The sequence below is a fragment of the Myotis daubentonii genome, chromosome 3 (assembly GCF_963259705.1).
Source record: "Myotis daubentonii chromosome 3, mMyoDau2.1, whole genome shotgun sequence".
NCBI lineage: Eukaryota > Metazoa > Chordata > Mammalia > Chiroptera > Vespertilionidae > Myotis > Myotis daubentonii.
The window spans coordinates 29,261,284-29,283,549 of NC_081842.1; the positions used below are offsets into that span (position 1 = coordinate 29,261,284).

At 37.6% G+C, this 22,266-nt stretch overlaps 1 protein-coding gene across 4 annotated transcripts in view; it reads right to left on the minus strand.

Annotated features, from left to right (window-relative positions):
• Nucleotides 1-22,266, minus strand: part of PDCD10 (programmed cell death 10) — a 44,865-nt gene that overhangs the window by 18,099 nt on the left and 4,500 nt on the right. For all 4 annotated transcript variants that reach the window (XM_059686967.1, XM_059686963.1, XM_059686965.1 and 1 more), the window contains exon 2: nt 6,367-6,580. In XM_059686967.1, the coding sequence (XP_059542950.1) occupies nt 6,367-6,462 (96 nt within the window). In that variant the 5' untranslated portion in view covers nt 6,463-6,580. The remainder of the gene's footprint in view (nt 1-6,366; nt 6,581-22,266) is intronic.

A 22,266-nucleotide genomic window follows, 5' to 3' on the forward strand; every position in this document is an offset into this window, starting at 1 on the left:
AAACAACACACAGGATGGGGCAAAACTAGGTTTACATTTGTGAGTACTGGAAATAGTTTACTCTTGGACTATTATTTACTGTATTTTTCCCATACAAATGACTATAAACCTACTTTTGACCTACTCTATACACACACACACACACACACACACACACACACACACGAAATCTCCAACACCACTTTATCTACAAAAATAAAAAGTGGAGTATTTAACTTAGCTTCTTACACATCTTGCAAAATGTAACATTGTCTTTAGTAGGTAAAAGGGAAAACACAAGGGGACAAGTTAGCAAATATAGCAAAAAAGCAACTCTATGAGGAGTTTATAAAATTAACAAAGGTTTAACTCCAAAAATGAATTTTTCCCCACAGAATTCACTTAGTTATAATGAATACAACTGAAGATTAAAATAACAACACAGCTCTTCTGATCTCAAGTTCTTGTTATGCAGGCTAGGCAGAAGGAGACAGGATGAATGTTTCCACCCTGATAGAAACCTATTTCCTTATTTGGGTTAACACCACATTCTGACCTCTTTCAACAAGTCAAAGGTCTGAGTCACATGTGTGCCTTCAATTATCAGCAATATAACTCATTCTGTAATGCCCTGATATGTGAAAGGCACAAGGCCAGGAAAAGAGATCAAGAACAGTCTGTGAAGAACTCATAGAATTAGCCAACTTCCTTTACCATCAGCATCTCTAGATTTCTAGATTAAGTTTACATATGTGTACCTCAGAAAAGGGGAAGGTCAGAGGTAACACACTAAATCAAATCTGTGAGCTATGAAGCATCTCACCAGAGCTCTAAGAGGAGTCATTCTGGGATAACCACATATCTTGTAATAAACCCACTAGGCTTTATAGCTATGTGATATCCACATTCCCCAGAGAGTACCAGGCACATAGGCACTATACATATTTTAATCAAACTTCATTTCTCATAAATTTATCTAAATTGTTCTGGAATCTATAATTTCAGCCTGTAATACTTAGGTAGCAAGATACAGTTTTCTTTTCTCTATTAAAAGTGCTTCTATATTAGGCCTCTCACTTGAGATACATGATTTCAAAATAAAATCATGTTTATCTTACTAGTACCTTTCATGAAAAGATAAGGTTCCAGTAATATTCTAAAAGCTATCATTTACTAAGAACTTATTATACAGCGTATTTTTATAGAGTATCTCTAATCCTCACAATAAATATGGTACTAGTTATCATCATCTCCATTTTACAAAAGAAGTAACTCAGTTTGCATAAATTTATGCAAATATTAAAAAGCTAGTACTTTGAGAAAGGATTCATACTGGATCTGTCTGGCTCCAAAACCCCATGCATAAGACACTAATGCTACCCTGCCTCCCTGTACTCACCCTCTCCAGATGGGAGTCTACCCTATCATTGAATCTCTTCAACTACTTAAGAACCAATAAATTTCTGAGTTTCTACCATGTGTAAGGGAGATAGTGTGAGAGAGACACATCAATTGGTTGCCTCCCACATGTGCCCCAACTGGGGCCGGGGATGGAATCTGCAACCCAGGTACGTACTCTTGACTGGAAATTGAACCCGAGACCCTTGGCTTTGAGGGCTGACACTCTAACCTCCGTGCAAGCCAGGCCCAGGGTAAGAATTATTTTTTAGCCTCATTTTACATGTAAAAAAAATAAGACAAAATTATATAACCTAATAAGTGACAGAGAAGTAATTCAAATGTAAACCTTAACTATGATCACCTCTGGATGGTGGTATTGCAGGGGAAACCCATGCCTTCACTGTGAAAAAGTATGTTTACTATGCTCAAAATCTGGGATTTTTTTTTTCCGACTAGGAAAAAATAAAAAGGACAGGTAGGCAGGTAAAGCTGCAGAAGTATTCTCAGGATTCATTTCCTTATTGATAAATTAGGAGTTGTATATGCTGCTGAGAGTTAGCAGAAATAGTTGATTTGGATTCTTCTGAATAGAATGATACTAATTACTTATTCATAAGTGCCATTTTGTGTGATTTTTTTAAATTGATTTTTTACAGAGAGGAGGGGAGAGGGATAGAGAGTTAGCAACATCAATGAGAGACAAACATCGATCATCTGCCTCCTGCACACCCCCTACTGGGGATGTGCCTGCAACCAAGGTACATGCCCCTGACCAGAATCGAACCCGGGGACCTTTCAGTCCGCAGGCCGATGCTCTTTCCACTGAGCCAAACCGGCTAGGGCATTGTATGATTTTTTAATAAACAAAAGTGTAAAACTTTGATGATCTAAAATTCACCTTTGGTTGCAAAATTGCTATTTCTGTCTCAAAATACCTACTTCTTCATACAGTATATTTCCCCTTAAACAATTCCTCCAAAAGTCATGGGAAAATAAGATGCATGGTATATCTTTTCCTAGAATGAAGAAATGAAGCATACAACTCTCTTCTTCCATATATAAAGAATTAGTGAAAAGTAGTAAGTACCTGAAAACCTGTTCTAACACTTGGTATGAGGTTTTTATAAACTCATTCCATAATGCAAACAAGAGACCTATTTCACAGTACATTTACAACACATGCAATACACTTGGACTCTGAACTCTGCAGCTGCTGATTAAACAAGCCCACTCCTTCAGCTGTCCTAGCATAACTTCATTAAGTTTAGCAAGCATCATGCTCCCAGAATGCCATAATAACTTTGCCTTGTGAGCTAGAGTACCAAAATTTCCTCAGGTGTAAGGATGTACTTCTGTCTAAAAATCTGTTCTACAAGATGACTGGGAGATCCATCATTGTTATTATTATGGATGTAATGTTATGATGAGAATGCATAAGCTTTTTCACTCTTATATTACCCTAGAGGTCCGGTGTGCACGGGTAGGATCCCTAGGCCTGGCTGGCAATCAGGGCCGATCGGGGCCTTCCAGCTGCCAGCCAGGGCCTTCCTTCGTTATACAACGGCCCCTGGTGGTCATGTCACAGCGAGTGATTGGTCTCCCATGGGGATAATTTACATATTAGGCATATATATATATATATATATATATACACACACACACACACACACACACACACACACACACACACACACACATATATATATGACAAAATTTAGTGATTCATTTACCTTCAGAGTAAAATGTTCACCCCTACTGTGGTACTACTTTCTGCAAGATTAACTTGACAATCACTTATCTTTAAATCTGCATAGTACAGACAAACAATGCCAAACTAATTTCCCAATTAGTAGATTTATAGAAAAATCCTCTTTTGAACTATAACTATCAACTAACTGATTAGGTATCTTATTTAATTTCACCTCTATCAAAGAGAAAACCTACTACTACTAATATTCCTAAAAGCCTATTCATTCTGTACTCTCTTTTTAAAATACATGACAGAAATAATTATTTAAAAAAGCTTGATACCATGTTTGATCAATAAATTCAATTTGAGAATTAGACCCTGAGAATTTGATGTAGTATCTCTCAGTCTGCAACTTCCAGCCATTTCATTTTAAAAATTTACTTCTAACAATTAGTTCTTGAACCAACTATGAATCATTTGGCGACGTATTCTAATTCTGGGCCCATTAACCTACATATGTTTTTAGATCTCATCTGGAGAGAATCACTGCCTTTATTTCTGAAAGAGATTTACTAGTCCATTCACAGCCGTTTATTTTTCTTTCAAGTTAATTTTCCTTATACCAAATAAATTAGGAAAGTTGTATTAATCCCAACAGAGCCATTTCACCAGAATGCTACATCCTATTCAATTATTTTCCAAAGTTAAGACTGAAATAAAATCCACTTTCCATATGTAAAAAAATATCACCGAAATTGTTAGGAAAAAAGTTTTTCTCATTCCTTTTCATTAACTAAAGGATCAAACTGAAACTCAGAAATTTAACTGCCCTTCCACCAAGAAAAGACTCAACGCAACCAGATAAATACAGAATAATCTCCCAAAACAACTTGGCCCAATAGCCACTGAGTTAGCTATAGAGTTAGACTACAGACATGAAAAGAGGGAGTACCTCTGGCAGGAACTGTCATTATGGCTCTTAAAATACCTGAGAAGTCCAAACACTAATCATCAAGATAGATTACTCACCAGTTTTCAGGGATTGTCTCCTTACTTCTTACCTGGTACGAGGATCATTAAATAATTTATTTGCTTAAGTATCTGTATTCCCTAAGATTCTTATAAGAAAGATTGTTGCTTATTTTTCCCTCTACAGTTCCAGACCCTAGCAGAACACTCAATGAATAAATGGTTGGCATTTAGTAAATATTTACTAATCAGAAGGGAAACACTTGCTTTTAACAATAACTCTAGCCTTGCAACAAATGGGTAAAGTATTAAAACAAAATGTTGGAATTAATTACTAGAGTGTCTGCAGTAGCTGCCAGATATAGGTGTAACCAGACTAAAAGGGGGCCTCAGAAGCTAGCATGGTAGCAGTATAATAAAGACAGGTTTTTCAAAAGATGCCTCCTACTTGCTTTCTCCTTAGTAGCAAACTTGTTAATTTCCCAACCTCTTTTGCAGCTAGGTGTGGTCATAAGATTACATTTTTGCCATGAGACGTAAATGTAAGTCTTGTATAGGACATTCAAAAAGGTTCTTAAGAAAGCAGAATCAGTTAGAGGTAACACACACACACACACACACACACACACACACACACACACACACCCTCCTGCCCTTTTCAGGAAACAACTTAGGACAGTGGTTCTCAACCTTCCTAATGCCACGACACTTTAATACAGTTCCTCAAGTTGTGGTGACCCCAACCATAAAATTATTTTCGTTGCTACTTTATAACTGTAATTTTGCTACTGTTATGAATCGTAATGTAAATATCTGATCTGCAGAATGTATTTTCATTGTTACAAATTGAACATAATTAAAGCATAGTGATTAGTCACAAAAACAACATGTAATTATATATGTGTTTTCCGATGGTCTTAGGCGACCCCTGTGAAAAGGTCGTTCGCCCCCAAAGGGGTCGCGGCCCACACAGGTTGAGAACCGCTGACTTAGGACGATGAGCTTTAGTGGCCATCCCACATGCTGAAGTGACCTTGATAATGGAAGGCCAGTACTAAGATGATGGGACAAAAGATAGGAACCTGAGTTTCAGGTGATACTGTTCTATAATACTAGCTCTAGTCCACTTACCTCTAGAACTTTTTATGTAAGAGAAATAAATTTTACCCAAGCCACTGTTTTTCATTTTCTCCTTTGGTCATTGAGCCTAACACTATTTAGGAGACAGTGTTTGAAGTTCAAAATATTTGTCTGAAATGGAAACTAAACTAAGTCTCTAGATTTCCAATTGAAGAGGATGAACCACTCTCTACCGACCCCAAGACATTAGATCATAAAATAGATCTAATACATTATGAATAAACCTAATAATGTAGGAGAAATGGTTTTTAAACTCACGATCTTACTCTAATATAATTATTTTATAAAAAGAGATGAAAAATTATGGGAAATGGTAAGGGCTTCCAGGTTGTAGTAGCAACAATAAGGTTAATGGCATCAATAGCTTTATAATTAATTAGATTAATAAAACAGAAAAAAAAAAACACACCCACAAACCCACAACTAATTAAATAGATAAAAAGCCTAAAGCCACAGAATTCAGAGTCCTAGATTCTAGTCATAGGTAATTTCAGGAAAATAATTTCATATTATCAGGACCTTAGGTCACCATTAAAAGGCAGAGGAGAGTGATTAGAGTATACTTAAGAAACTTGCACAGTTCCAGAATTCTCTACACACTTTAAAATATATTAATTTAAAAGAAAACCCAAAATGTATTAATATTATTAAGTCCTACAATATTTCTAAAATAAAAACAACATCTTCTCTAAATACAAAGCACTGTTATGTTTCATTTATCGGTAAAAATGTTTGTGGCTACTGACTAATACTCAGTAGGATAATTTGTGCCTGATCCTCTGGCTATCTAATGTGCTTGTCCCCAACTCTTCAGCTGTCTAACCCTTCCATATCCCTTTCAGATCTTTAGCATGTCTCTTCATCAGTGAGGCCTACCCTGACCTCCAAAACAAGCTCTACCTATTTTTTTTTAAACTTCATAGCAATTACCACAATTTTTCATTTATCTAATTATTTGTATTCTTTTAGTTAATGTCTCTCTCTCGAACTACAATGAAACCTCTAGAGAGGGAACAATATATCTGGGACTCTCACCCCACTGTTTTATGTCCAGTCCTGGCATAATACCTAACACATAGATGGAATTCATTTATATAAGTATGTTATATGAAGGAACCAACAAATGAATAAATGAAGTAGGAATTAAGGAATTGCAGAGATCCTATGAGAAAATATTACCGACTTACCTCGTTAAACACAGGATACATGACTGCATAGAGAGGCATAGAAACCATGGAAGTGGTCTCAGCTTCATTCTTCATCTCTTCCATTGTCATCCTCATTCAAAAGCCAACTACAGTAGAAAAAGCAGTGCTAAAATGCAGAGGAATCTTCATTCACTGCAGTATTTCTTCTCTCTTTTTTTGTGATAAAAGAATAGGTCACAAAACATATATTGACCTGGTTAAAGGGGAGAAAGAACAGTAAGTTACTACATTAAGAGGAAACAATAGATATAGCATTTTTTTCCCCAAAGTAGAGTCCTTATCTTATGAAAATCAGAATTTTTAATATATCTTACGTGTAAAGGCAGCCCTAATCAGTGAGACATCTCTGTTTCCCTTCTCAGATTCAAGAATTGCCCTTTCTTAACAGCTAATCTCTCTTATTAGGTACTACTCTACAAAGCAGTGTTGCATGATTCCACTCATCTTGAATTCAGAAAGAGCTCTTTATGAAGCACCACGGATTAATGATTTATCTAATTCCATCATATGCAATCGAGGAAAAAGTATCAAAATGCATAATTATAGCATTTACATGCAATATCCTATATAATAAAAGGCTAATATGCAAACTGACCGAATGGCGGAATGACCGGTCGCTATGACGCACACTGACCACCAGGGGACAGATGCTCAACACAGGAGCTGCCCCCTGGTGGTCAGTATGCTCCCACAGGGGGAGCACTGCTCAGCCAGAAGCTGGGCTCATGGCTGGCGAGTGCAGCAGTGGTGGCGGGAGCCTCTCCCGCCTCCGTGGCAGTTGAACATCACCCAAGGGCTCCTGGACTGTGAGAGGGCACAGGCCGGACTAAGGGACCTCCCCACCCGAGTGCACAAATTTTGTGCACCAGGCCTATAGCACATTTATAACTATGAAATGTACAGTGTGTATGAAATACAAGTAAAGAATTAAGAATAAAGAATTAAAGTGTATAACATTTTCATTAAAACGCCTTTTGCTAACTGTTCACTGATTTTGTCATCTAAAAATAACAATAAAAACGTAAGTACCAAATAATTTAAGGAAAATCTTAAAACTGGAAAATTGCTACCAAATGTGGTCCATTTGGGGAGAAAAAAATGTTACTTAATTCTTCCAATGGTACTTTTTGAACCTAAAACAAGAAATCCATAGACACTAGTAGTCTGGAATTAAAATGTCATGATTCAATAATATAAGAGAGAAATTTTAACGTGAGGGGTTAAGGAAATGTGTTGCTTCTTAAGAGAAAGCAACTATATTTATTCCCTTTGCTAGGCTAAAAAATAAGCCTAATTATAAAGTGGAAGTGTAACAGTAGTCACTATCTATATATATAGTTACAAAACAATCAATTTGAATAATTTCTGCCATTTGCAAAACATTCTCATTGATTATAAAACATTTTCACATGCATTTAATCCTTATAACTTATACAGTAATTGTCATTATAATTTTACATGAAAAAGAAGGCTCAGAGATAATAATTTGCCCAAGATCACACATGCAGAGGCCTAATACTGGATCTGAGTACTTAGAATCCAGATCTGATTTCCCACATCATAAAATCAAGTCTGAAGTATAAACAAAGAACCTGAGTTCATCCACCCAAGAAAATACCCAGAAGTGGAAGTTATTTACTGAATAAATATACGTTTAGCACCTACCATTTGCAAGATACAGTTGGGGATGAATAGATGTCCTAATCATTAACAATTTACCCCGGCCAGACTGTGAAAGACCTAAGTAAGCAGTTTGAAAGTAATATCAAAGGCCTGGCGTACTTATAGCTTCAAAATTCTCCAATAATCCATCCCATTTGAGAACTGCTTCTATCCTTCCATATCCCAACCAGTGAAGGGAACTCAACACCTACTTGAACAGTCTGGTTCCATTTCTGGTAGTTCTAAACATAGACAGTTTGTCCAATTTCTGAGCTGACGTCCGCTCCCTGACTTCACAGAACAACAACAAAACAAGGCCAATTCCTAAATTCTATTCTAGGGCAAGAGAAAATCATTACCTGATCAGACCACTGATTTAAGTAGATTGTTTGGTCATAGCATTAAAAATAGAATGGCGGAACAGAAACTGAAGGCAGGGAAAACATGTATCTTTACAAGAGATCAACAAGACCTGAATAATAAGTAAGAGGAAGTAGGTAAATATCAGTTGTGGCCCTACTATTTCTATTTACCTAATAGGCCATTTGGTAACCTACTTTTCCACTTAGAAATAAATTGTTAATACTTTTTTATAATAAACTTGGAACAAAGGCTAGGGGCTGAAATACAGAGAAACTGGTCAAAATGAAAATGATAGGTACTGTACGCACAGTTTAACAGTAAAAGAAGGCATCTACTATATCAATGAAAAAAGCAAGTAAGAAATAGCAGGACAGGATCAACAGAACCTGGGAAGCTATCTCACTGGGTGACAGAAAAAGAAATCATTCACTTATTTAATAAATATTTATTCATTACCCACACAGCATTAGGTCTGGTACTAAACAGAGACCAGTAAACAAGGCTAGACAGTCTCTGGCTTCATGCAGTTTATATACTATGGAAGGAAAGAGAAAATGAACAATTTTGAGTATGACACAGGGGAGAAGTCAGGATGCTATACTATGGGAAAATGAGATGAGAGAACCAGCATTACAAAAACCAGGTGTTTCAAATACTCCCAAGTATGGACAACAAATTTTTAAAGAAATTTATTTGGTTTCTTGGCGAGGTCAAGAATAACACTCAAAGAGTAGGATCATCTCTGCAAGGGCTGATATATTGAGAGAAGTCTACAAGTATCTCAGTAAAAAGGAGGTGAAACAGTAAAGGAGGTTCAATAGAATCATTTTTGTCTTTTACTCTTTCAAACACATGTGCCTGTCCCTGCATATAAAGACAGAAGGAGATGCAGAAAAGTGTTCACTTTTATGATTCAAATGAATTATATATTTCCTTTAAACCAATTTTACAGTACTATCAACTACTATTTGTCATAAAAAAGACAATATTATTGCAACACCATTCTGGGTTAAATAGCTGGCTGGCCCACAAAACACTTAATCACCTTTTAATATTGTTTCTGTGGATTAATTTACAACTTTTCAGAACACACATTTACAAATTAGGGCCACTCATAGCTTCATTAGCGTTAACATGAGATTAAAACCACCAATTCCAGTGCACTCTCCCTCCTGGGAGCATGCCTTAGCCTTTCCCCTCCTCCTCTTCATCCCCGACAGGCATGCATCTCCTAAACTTTAGGGGACTCCATGAGGCTTTAGACCAGGGAAGCAATGGGCAGCAGCAGTTTGTCCGAGGCAAATCTCCTGAACCTGTCTCAAGCCACCCTTCTCTCTGACTGCTTAGTGAGCCAAAGCAGCTCAGCCTAGGCTCATTTTCCCACCTAGTCTCTCTTCTGTTATCCTAGACCAGTGATGGCGAACCTTTTGAGCTTGGTGTGTCAGCATTTTGAAAAATTCTAACTTAACTCTGGTGCCGTGTCACATATAGAAATTTTTTGATATTTGCAACCACAGTAAAACAAAGATTTATATTTTTGATATTAATTTTATATATTTAAATGCCATTTAACAAAGAAAAATCAACCAAAAAAATGAGTTTACGTGTCACCTCTGACACGCGTGTCATAGGTTCGCCATCACTGTCCTAGGCCCTTTTCTGTTTCACCGTCCCCAGCTTTCATAAATGTTCTCCAAAATTCAAAACAAACAAAAACAAACCACCAATTCCAACGTGGCTTATTAAACTGTTCGGCTAATTTTAGTTTAAGTTAAAATATGTTGTCATACCTTTTATATACTTCTTCATTTGAGATGGTTAAATGTACAACCTGCAATCACTCCAAGCAGAAAACGATCCTGCTACCTAAAGAGCAAGGGTCAGCTGAACTGAGGAAGGGCTGAGGCCCTGCCCCTTTGAGAAGGTTCCTTCCTTTCAGCATGGGTGTGGCCAGTCAGGCAGCGCATTATCAGCCTCTAAGGAATACTGGTTTCTGGAGTGAGTACTGATTATGCATGTATAGTCCACTGATTAAAGATTACTGACCCTAAATCACAAATGTGGAAAGACATTAAAAAGTCACCTCTTCCCCCCTTTAGTACAGCAGAAACCAAAGTTCAAAAAAATGAATTACGATTAAAATTTCTAGCTAATCTATATATCTATATCTATAGCTATAGCTATATCTATAAGCCCAGTGACCAAAAGGTGGAACGACCAGAATGACCAGTCGACCAGTCGCTATGACGCACACTGACCAACAGGGAGCAGATGCTCAACACACGAGCTGCCCCCTGGTGGTCAGTGCGCTTCCACAGTGGGAGTGCTGCTTGGCCCACAGCAGGTGCAGCCGCTGGGCTGACCAGGATGCACGGCACTGCCACAACGGGCTGATGCCTGCAGGCCACGCCCCCTACCAGTGCACAAATCCATGCACCAGGCCTTTAGTAATAAATAAAAATTACTGTGGGTATGATGGCAACATAGGAAGAACTATTTATTTCCCATTTCAAATGTGTTGCTTTGGGGTAAAACTTTTCATTTTCAAAGTAAGATTTGTCTCTTGAGTGGTTAGCATCCACAGAATTAACAAAAAAGAAACAGAACTATAGTTACTAATTATTTAGATACAAGGTTTATTTTTCAAACTTTTCTTCAAAAACAGCCTTTGTGACATGGAGATATCAAAACAACTAGGATATAGGCAACCTATTTATTTAAATTTTCCCCTCTTTTCCTTAAATATTCAAAATAGCACTGCAAATTTCTAACACAAAGTGAATCAGTTTTACCAGGCATATCAGTTAAGAATGCGGATTTGCCAAAACCGGTTTGGCACAGTGGATAGAGCGTCGGCCTGCAGACTGAAAGAATGCGGATTTGTAATCAAAGAAAACACGATAATTTCAAGAGAAACATCAAAAGTGCTTTATTCAAAGTAATGTCCATCACTAGCTACACATTTCCCCCATCTTTCAGGTAATTTGTAGATACTTTCCCAATAGAATTTTTCTTGTTTTGATGCAAACCATTCAGAGACCCAATTTTCCACTTCTTCATACGTTTTGAAGTGCTGCTCAGAAAGTGCGTGTGCCATCGATCGGAATAAGTGGTAATCTGAAGGAGCAAGGTTTGGTGAATACAGTGGGTGGGTTAATATTCCCAGGCAAGATCTTTTAACGAGTCTAACTGATTTTGAAGTGTGTGATGGTGTGTCGTCAGCATGAAGCAAAATTACTTTGCCTTGTCTTCTGGAACGTTCTGGTCATTTTACGATCAAAGCGTGGTTCAAATTGATTATTTGTTGTCATTAGCTATCGGTATTAATGGTTTCACCTGGTTTTAGAAGCTCATAATACACCATACCTTTCTGATCCCACCAAATGCATAGCATTGTTTTCTTTCAAAAGCAATTTGGCCTTGCAGTTGATGTTGATGGTTGTCCTGGATCAAACCATGATTTTGTGCGTTTGGGATTCTCAAAATAAAACCACTTTTCATCTCCAGTCACAATTCTATACAAAAAAGACTTTCTTCCGTGCTGTTGAAGCAACATTTTACTGATGACTTTTTGGTTTTCCATTTGTCTTTCGTTCAGTTGATGTAGCACCCATTTTCCTTCCTTTAAAATCTTTTCCATTGCTTGTAAACGATCAGAAATTGTTTGTGGAGCAACACTTAATCTTTATGCAAGTTGTTTTTGAGTTTCACATGCATCTTCATGCAATAATGTTTGTAATTGTTGGTCTTCAAACATTTTTGGTTGACCTGGACGTTCTTTGTCTTTCACATGGAAACCATCACTTTTAAAGCGTTTAAACCAACTTTCAGAAGTATCTTGAGTTGGAGCATGTTCACTATAAGCTTCCTGAAGTATAAGATAACTATCAGCAACACTTTTCTTCAAAATAATGAATTAAAACTTCCCACAAATGCTATTTGTTTTGGCACGAAATTCGACATTTTTAAGCGTAAAAATATCTATGATGTTAACATCTTCAGAAAATTTGACATACGAAGTTTTGAAGCTTGCTATCAATACAACAAAATAGCACACGTATCAAATCGCATATATATCAACATATGGGTAACTCCATCTATTGAAAAAAATCCGCATTATTAACCCATACACCTGGAAAATATCTTGCTAGGCTTAAGACAATTATTATTTGTTTAGAATTGCCAAAAATAGGTTCTTGGCCATTCCAACGCTGAACTCTAGTCCTAGGAGTTTCTGCCTTGCCCAACCAACAGGAGCTTGTTCACTTTAAGAACTATACTTGGGCCGAAACCGGTTTGGCTCAGTGGACAGAGCGTCGGCCTGCGGACTGAAGGGTCCCAGGTTCGATTCCGGTCGAGGGCATGTACCTGGGTTGCGGGCACTTCCCCAGTGGGAAGTGTGCAGGAGGCAGCTGATCGATGTTTCTCTCTCATTGATGTTTCTAACTCTCTATCTCTCTCCCTTCCTCTCTGTAAAAAATCAATAAAATATATATTAAAAAAAAAAAAAGAACTATACTTGGGTATATCTCAAGCCTCAGAATCAGCATTTCCTGAAACAGCCTCTCTTCACTCCATCTGGGGCATGAGATAACTCTAGAGCCAAAGATATATTTATTTATAAATAAAAAGAGTAGACAAAGGGAAATCTTTGGTACTGATGTATGCAGTTCCTGGGGTGAAAAAGAAGCTTCCTAAGTAAATTTGACACCTAAAATGTTTCTAGGCAGGTCCATTTGTCTTGTTTTTCTCTATCTAGTCAAATCCAGTTCTCAGCCCTCTTACTGTTCCTAAATTCTTATAATTCCTTTAATTTCCCTCCCTAAAGAGAGAAATGTTATTTTGGTTGAATCTTCAACCTGCCCATAAACATTTAGCTAAAAGATGTTTATTCATTCTAGCAGTAAACAGAATCCATGTGTTTATGTTACCATTTATAAGTTTTTCTTTTTCCCATCAGAGACATTAGAATCAGCATAGCAAGGATATAGTAGACCAGTAATATATGTTTGTTGAATGAACAAATTAACGAGATAAGAGATGGGCAATTTATAACCTGAATCAGCCTTGTTAGTACTTTTCAAATTATCAATGCTTGCAAAGCAAAAACACAGAAATCTAATTAATTCTATTAATAAAGTCTGAACCCAGTCACATTTACCAGTTTTTACTTCTAGCTATCCCCAAACTCTTCCTACTACGCTAAGCTAAGAGAATATAAGTAACAAATAATTGCAAATAAAATCAGAATTCTAATAGAAATTTACATGAACACCAAATAAAACTAAAGAAAAATAAAAGTCAGAGGTTATAAATTCTAATGTTTCATTTTTATTAGGGCTGCTGGAATATTTTTTAGATCCTGGGGAAACAACTAGTGTATAATTTAATGGTTCACAAAATTTTCAAAGTGTAAGCATTTCCAACATTAGATTAACCTTGAATTACACATAAGCAAAATCCAAAAAGTTATCTCACTTTTAGCACAAAGCAAAACTTTCTCTGTGGGAAAGGGTGCAAGTGATGCAGTTCCCAAATGTCAGGTGACCTAAGCCATCACAGTCACTTCAGTGCCTACTAAAAACATCTTCCCAACACTTCTCAATCAGAATATCCAGGAAGCTGTATGTTTAGCAGAGAGTCCAGATGATCTTGTGAAGAAGGATGGAGCCTTCAGTCTTTGCTCTGCCACTTCGCCCCTACATATGCAAATTAACTGCCATCTTTGTTGGGTTAATTTCCATACTCTCCTGATTGGCTGGTGAGCGTAGCAGAGGGATGGTTAATTTACATGTTTGTCTATTATTAGGTAAGATTATATTTTCTCTAATTCAAGGTCTTCTATTCTAGTGTTTTCTTTTTAAAGAAGGTAATGGGAAACTCAACCTCCCTGAACATGTAATACTGTCAGTTTAGTATTTATTGAATTTTGCATTTAGGGACATCTGGAAACAATCTCTTATTAATGGTAAGTGTAGTATGTGACATACCAAACTATTTTTAGGCTACTTCGAAATATCAAAGGGGTAATTTGTGAAGAGAGGTATGGGCAAAGAGCATAACAGTTAAAATCTGAAAGCAAGGGTTCACATACTGGTACTGTCAATCATAAACCATCATGTCTCTCTGATCAAGTCATTTCACCTCTCTATGCTTCAGTTTCTTCTACAATATGAATGAAAACTGAGCTGTATACTTGAAAGGGATGTGGCTAGAATAAAAGATGAGACAATTTTTAAATCAAACCACAAAGCCTCTATATTAAATATTTCATTTTACTAAGTTACTAAACACTGTATTTTTGCTTTTGTTGTTGTTGTTAATCCTCACCCGAAGATATTTTTCCATTGATTTTTAGAGAGAGTGGAAGAGAAATGAAAAGACAGAAACACTGATGTTAAAGAAACACACTGATTGGTTGCCTCCTACACATGCCCTGACCAGGGCCCAGGCCAGGGCGGAGCCTACAACCAAGGCAAGTGCCCTTGATCAGAATCAAATCTGGGTCTCTTTGGTCTACAGGCCGACACTCTATCCACTGAGCCAAACCAGCTAAGGCTATTTTTGCATTTTTAAAAAGCAATTCAAAGTAAGTATACATTCCACAAAAAATTATCATCTCATTGGAAGGAATATGCTACTCAATCAATTTTTTTAAAGGCACTCTCACTGTTATGCCACAATTTTTGAGTATCTGATATCATTAACTTGTTGAAGGATTCAGGCTTTACTGTTTTTAAAAACAAGATAAAAAAAATATAATCTTCAACATCTCTGTAAACATGTCTGACCAAATAAGCATTTGCTGAGCTATTAAATTAACAAAGGTTTTAACTAAAAACATCACCTGAAAATTGAGCTAAGATATCTTTGAAAACAGAAAACATTGGCAAATTAGAGCACAATGAACCATGAAGGAAAAAAGTAAAAATGCTCTATTAACTTTATCATTTTTTGTTACTCTTCGTATATCTGTCACAGATAGATGTTCCTTAACTAATAATATGCAGCCATGGTTCTAAACATATACTCTATAAATACTCATTTAAAACTTACAATTGACTTTTCTGCCAAGGATTAAGTGAGAACTAAAGTTCTAAGGAAAACTTCAAAATCCACAATGTTACCTAAAGGAAAACAGGAATATGACTGTTTCTGTTATACTTAGCCAACATTAACAGTACTATCATTAGAGAAGTGAGTAATAAGCACAGGGATTCTAGAACTAGACCTGTCTGGACTTAATCTTGGTCCTACCACTTACTAGTTGTATGAGCTGGAGTAAGTTTTCAAACTTCTGTGCTACAGTTTCCTCATCTATTACAAAATGGGAATAACAACAATATTTCTCTCTTAAGGCTGATGTTAAAATTAAATGGAACAGTGAATGGCACATAGTAATTATTCAGTATTAGCTATTATCATTAAGTACACTGTAATCTAGAATGACAAGATCAGATCTCTTTCTATAAGTCCGATCTCCCCACAATCATCTAGCCAAGGGATCAAGGACTCATAAAAGCCACATAAATAGGAAATATAAGTGATTTTAAATATCTTTAAAACAGCAGAAGGTTTGTTCCTTTGTTTTACAAACAAAATAATTTATCAAACTCTATATACTAGTATAAAACACTAAAACTGTTCATTCATCCAATGTATTAAGTAACTATAGTTTACCAGCCCCTTTCTCTTTTAGGCACTCTTAAACATCCCTTTCTCCACAATTTGAAAAACACTACTCTAGGATAATCAGTCCAGAAGCATTACAAACAAATCATTTTGAAGAACAAAGGTGAATGGCCCCAGTAGTGAGGATAAGGGTTGGCAAAAAGATATTTGAACCCCAAGTTCCCCATAACTCAGAGAGTTCCAGATCTCCAAATTTACCCTTACTCTTGTCATATGCTTATACATTTAAGAAACTTACTTATTAAAACCTTAAAATTTTAAAGCAAAAACAGCCATTATATATTATCTGGTCCGGTCCAATCTCCAAATTTCACAATTTAGAAATAGAAGTCCACAAAAATTCACATTAAGAAACAAAATAGAATGGTGACAGATATTTTAAACAAATATATAGCCTACTAGAGGCCCGGTGCACGAAATTTGTGAGGGGGGGGAGGGGTCCAGGGCTCCTGGCTGGATTGCCCCAAAGAGGTAGGCTGAGCGCGCCAGGCCACAGGAACCCTGGTGGAAGCCGCGCGGAGTGGCTGCCGGGCCCTTCCCTCGCAGCACATGCACGGGGCGGTGCAAACCCCACCTCCACTGTGCGCACAGCCATCTTGTGACAGCGTGAGGACATCACACAGTGAGGGCGTGACAACCACTTAGCCTTTTATTAGTAAGGACTGTACAGAGGACATGTTAGTCTGCTAAACTGAACTATTTCTAGACTAATCTGTCCTCCTTTGTGTCATCCATGGTTCAATAAATTTATAGTCAAGACCCCTAGAATCCATGCAGAATGTCTGGAGACCAAAGCCAGTGGGAATGTGCTCTGATCCAAAGTCAGTTTAGGGTACTCAGCCATACAAGTTTGTAGATTTTCAATTTGGTACTGCAGAGACCTCTGATTCACTCACCTTAAAAGTTAAATGCGTCATGTCAGTGTGGCCTTACATATTGAGGAGTACTGTTTCTTAATACAGAAATGAACAAGAAGTAATTAAGTTTTTCTATACAGATGGACAATATAGAAGAGTAGATAAGTGCTCATGTTTGAAACAAAGACCTGAGTTTGAATTTTGCTCAGCTGGGTCAAATCATTTGTTAATCTTTCTAAATTCAATGAGAAATTAATGGAAATACTGATTGAAGTTCTCACCTCACAGGGTTACTGAGAGTACTAAATGCACATAAAGTGCTTAATACATTGGCTAACACACAATAAGCATTCAATTACTGATATTTTATCCAAAATTCTATGAACCTGTCATGGCAACAGGACTGGAAATAGGGAGAGGCAAAGCAGATGCCTAGAGCACCAATTTGAGCTCTGACTTGCATGACAACATGCCTCCTAAAATTTTGGACCCTAGGCTCCATGTGCCTCACCCTAGCCCTGCCCCTACATAGCACACACAATGATAGCCTAATACTGATATCACAATATCATAAAGGCCACATGATTACCATATACATCTTTAAAACCTTATTATAAATAAATAATTGGGCCACCAAAAGTTACATATCATCCAAAACAAATTACATAGTTCTGGAATACTTAAAATAATTTAACCATTAACTGCATTTTAACACAATTTGCCAAGCCCATGTTGAAATTACTTTTTATTCTTTTAATGTGCATACATAAACTTAATAAGGTTGGGGTCCAGAAACAGACTGAGTGAAATCTAGATATAATCAAGGACTTAAGATAATTCATAAAAGATAATCTATACAGGGTAATCAAAAGTTGACAACAATAGAATCGAAGGATTCCTTAACCTCTGAATTAGTTGATGGGAAATGTGAACAAAAATACCAACCATTGGCTTCTAAAATATTTCTGTACAACTAATTCAGGGGAAAGAACACATCTCTTTAGTTATGACAAGCCTCAATTATATTTCCTATTCAGTGCATAAAGTTTTGTTAAACCCAGGTCTGAACAAAATTTAAACAGAAACATTTGTTGGAGGACGGAAAACAAATGTGTCCCCTGAATAGGTCTATCTTTTGCCCATGAAATTCTTAATCTAGTTAGTGGCTCATGAATCAAATAATGCCTAACTGAATATCATTAAGTATTTAACTGAGATACATCTTTCTATTTTCCTTTTTATTAGTATGTGTGATCTCCTGTTTAAATTTCTCCAATATAATCCCCAAACTCTCCTTTAAAATCCCTTAGAAATTTGACTTAATTTAAGCACTCATACCAGTCCTATGTTCTCTGCTGGAAAGTACAATCTAAGGAGACTATTCCACATGGATCTGCTCTGCATCACTTACAATATTTGATATCTACTAGTTAACTTAATGACTCCTAATTGCCTAAGGTTCTTTATGCAATGTATATTTTCTTTACCTTGTCTTACAACCTTTATTTGCACCAAAATGTTGACACAAGACCCTCAAATGTTGACAAAATACCAGCTCCAGGTAACAAATTGATTCTGGCAGGTTCTATCTTGATAATGACATTTAACATCACCTTTAGCTCCTAATTGATCTCAAATACAAACGCTATTAGTCACAAGAAGAAATAAGGATGAGAATGATATTTATTTATGTTTTATACACAATTCCTCACATAACCTTCACTTGCAAAACTGTAATTCATTGTTAATGAAGCACACCAAAATTAAAGTGAGAACTCAGAAATCTCTCAAGTTTTACAAAATTGTCGAAATGCTAATTTTATTATAAATAAAGGCATCCAAAAAGTATGTGATTTCTGCATAAAAGACCACAGCATTATTCAAAATCCTTTGGAATTAAGAAAGCCTTGCAAAAATCTGAACTGGTATAAGGAGCAGGATAGTCTAGAGGTCAGGTCTGATTCATTCAGCATTCCCAACTGTCTTTTTTATAGCAACCTTATGTAAGTCTATGAAGGCAGCAGAGGTGTGACATTTTAAGGTTTGGCCATTCCTTAATTCCACTGGATTTCCAGTTCATCCTGAAGGCAGGATAAAGCAGGGAAGGATGTTTCAGTGCCAGAAACCAAATGTTAAGTTAGAGAAACTATCATGGTTCCCCTTTCTTAACAACTTTAACCCAAAATTATCAAATGAATTGATGAATGTGAAAGTACTTAATATATCAGAAAGGAGGTGAAGGGGATCAAGAGGTTAAAAACAAAAAGAAATCTGGAAAGAAAAAAATGTATGTATCAGAAAGGCTAAATGTCCACATAATGGCCTTTCCATCCCCTTCCCCTTCTACCCACTATATTATAAATGTCCTAAAGCAAAGTTTTACTCTGCACAGTTACTCTAAGTCAGCAACAGTGTTAGTTGGAGATATAGTGATGAAAAGTCAGCCACAGTCCCTGCCCTTGAGGGTGTGCAGTCTTGCAGGGAAGAGAGAAATTAACAAAAATAAGACACGTCAAGCTGCCAGTTTATATAAGTCAAGGAGCATACCTGCACTCCGTTTTATATCTGTACTAGGGCCCAGTGCACTAATTTGTGCACCTTGAAAGGAACTATGGGCCGAGAGGTTGCAGTAGGCAAAGGTGTGGGTCTAGGCCCATCCTCCGAGCCCCTGCCCGGCCACTCCTGCCGTGGCCCCTGGTCACCTGTCTGCAGCCCCACTCCCATGCGCTGATGGCACCAGCCTGGCTCACACCTGCTGAAGGCATGAAGCGATTGGGGCTGTAGCTGTCAGCTGGTATGAACGGCAGCTGCTGCCCAATCGCCCCTCAGGAGCAAGGGGAGGTGGAGAAGCCCTCAGGGCGATCAGGGCCAGCAGCCACTGCTCGCACCTGCTGATGGCGCTGAGCAATAGGGAGCGGCACTGGCAGTGGGTGTGAGCGGCAGCTCCAGCACCGGCTGCGGGTGCGAGTGTGGCCAGCACTGGCAGAGGGTGTGGGAGGCGGCTGCCAGCCCCAATATCCCCTCAGGAGCAGGGAGGTGGAGAAGCCCTGAGGGGCGATAGGGGCTGGCAGCTGCTGCTCGCACCCGCTGACGGCGCTGAGTGATTGGTGCTGGTGCCCTGCATCAGCATTGGGTGAGACAGGCAGCTTTGGCTCCAGCAGCAGGTGCAAGCGCCAGGTGGAACTGCGGCGCGCGGGTGCGAAGAATTTTCAGTAACGACCCGAGGCTCACCTCGATGACAGCAACTGGTGCCCTGCCTTAATCTGGCGCCCCCACTCAGCTGCTCCACCATCCCGCCACTGCCAATGCCCGCCAATTCCGTGCACACCCCCAGTGGTCAGTGTACATCACAGCGACTGGTTGTTCGGTTGTTCCACCATTTGGTCTATTTGCATATTAGCCTTTTATTATATAGAATCTATATCTATCTATCTATCTATCTATCTACACACACACACACACACACACTACATATATATACATATATATATACACACACATACAGACATACATACACACACTCTATGTAAGTTCAACAGACATGCTTAACATTTTTTTGAAGAAAACAGCCCTAGCTGGTTTGGTTCAGTGGATAGAGCATTGGCGTGCAGACTAAAGGGTCCCAGGTTCAATTCGGGCCAGGGCACGTGCCCAGGTTGCGGGCTGGATATCCACCCCCAGACCCACCCCAGTAGGGGGTGTGCAGGAGGCAGCCGATCCATGATTCTCTCTTATCATTGATGTTTTTCTCTCTCTCTCCCTTTCTCTTTGGAATCAATAAAAATATTTTAAAAAACAGAAAAATAACTATTAAAATACTCATAATTCCACTCCATGCACATAAACCCCAAAATAAGAGGGATGAGACATGGACTTGCTATCCCGTGCCACCCCCACCCCACCATACCCCACCAGATTTACTCACAGTGGCTCTCAAAATGAGCAACTCACCACACTGTGATTCCTGTACTATTCCCATAATACTACGTATTTCTTTTCCAACATGGCCTCTGAATAACAAGTCAAATACTTCACCTAGCACTTACAAGAAAAGTAATTCTATGACGATCCTAGAGGAAAAAGTGGCTATACTGAAATAATGTTAGTCTCCAAAGTGGTAACCTCCAAAGGGATTTTTTTCAATTGTTTGAATACAAGTAGTTTTTGCCTGCCACACTGACTTTAGCATGTAGGGTACAACTTCTCTGTTACTACACTTGATCTTAGCCAAAAGGCCGAGAAGCGATCAATTTCTCTGTTAACTGCAACTCTAAATCTAACTGCCCTCTAATAGAGCTCAATCACTAACATGATTTATACCGCAATGCTTAAAAATAAGGTCTCCTGAATCTACCTGGATCCAAATCCTAATTCTAAGCAATTGCTTGTTGTGTGACCTTGGGCAAGTTGCTTAAGCTCTCTATGCTTTAGTTTCCTCATTTAAACTGGGGATAACAGTGCCTCTACCTCAGAGAATTGTTGAGAGGATTATGAGATCATGTAAAATGTTTAATATGATGCCTGCCACTTAGTTACCACTCAATAAGTATTGGCCATCATATTATATTCCAATTCATTCCAAAGAAAATTTAAGGCAGTTTCATACATAAGATACACTCAATAAATATTTGATAAATGAAATAAACCAAACTGTCATTACTATGAAATCTACACTTAATTCTGATAACTTTAACTCCAAGGTGCTGGCCTGAGTAAATAGTAGTGACCACCACTTAATATATTCCATTCCTGCTACCCAATAATTCATAAGCCTGCTGTTAAAATCCCATTTTTATTCCCTCCCTCCCTCCCTTCCTTCCTTCCTTCCTTTAAACAACACTTGATTCTAGGCAACTGTAGAAAGGTGAGAGTGAAACTAAATAGATCCAATTTTGGGTGGTTAAAAAAAAGGATTACCTATTACAAAAATGTAAGGGTGGCCTCAAAAAATAGGATTGTGATATTACAATACACCAAAGATTCAATCAATGTAGCTAAAAGGAGAAAACTGAATTTTTTGTCTTCATACAGAAAAAATAGATCTCCCAGTTACATTAATTTTCTGCAAATAAATTATTTCTAATTGCTGCAATGAAGGTGCTTTCATTTTTTACACTGTATGTATTCCTAAAACCGAAGTCTCTGAGACTGTAACTTTTCATGACATTTCAAATGCAATAATATATACAATCAATCACACTAACTTCTAAATCACTTCTACAGTTTAAATTATGGAGAAAATTTATTTATCATGGCATCAACTTCAAATTCTTAGTAACATTATCTATCATTTTGACCTGAAGAA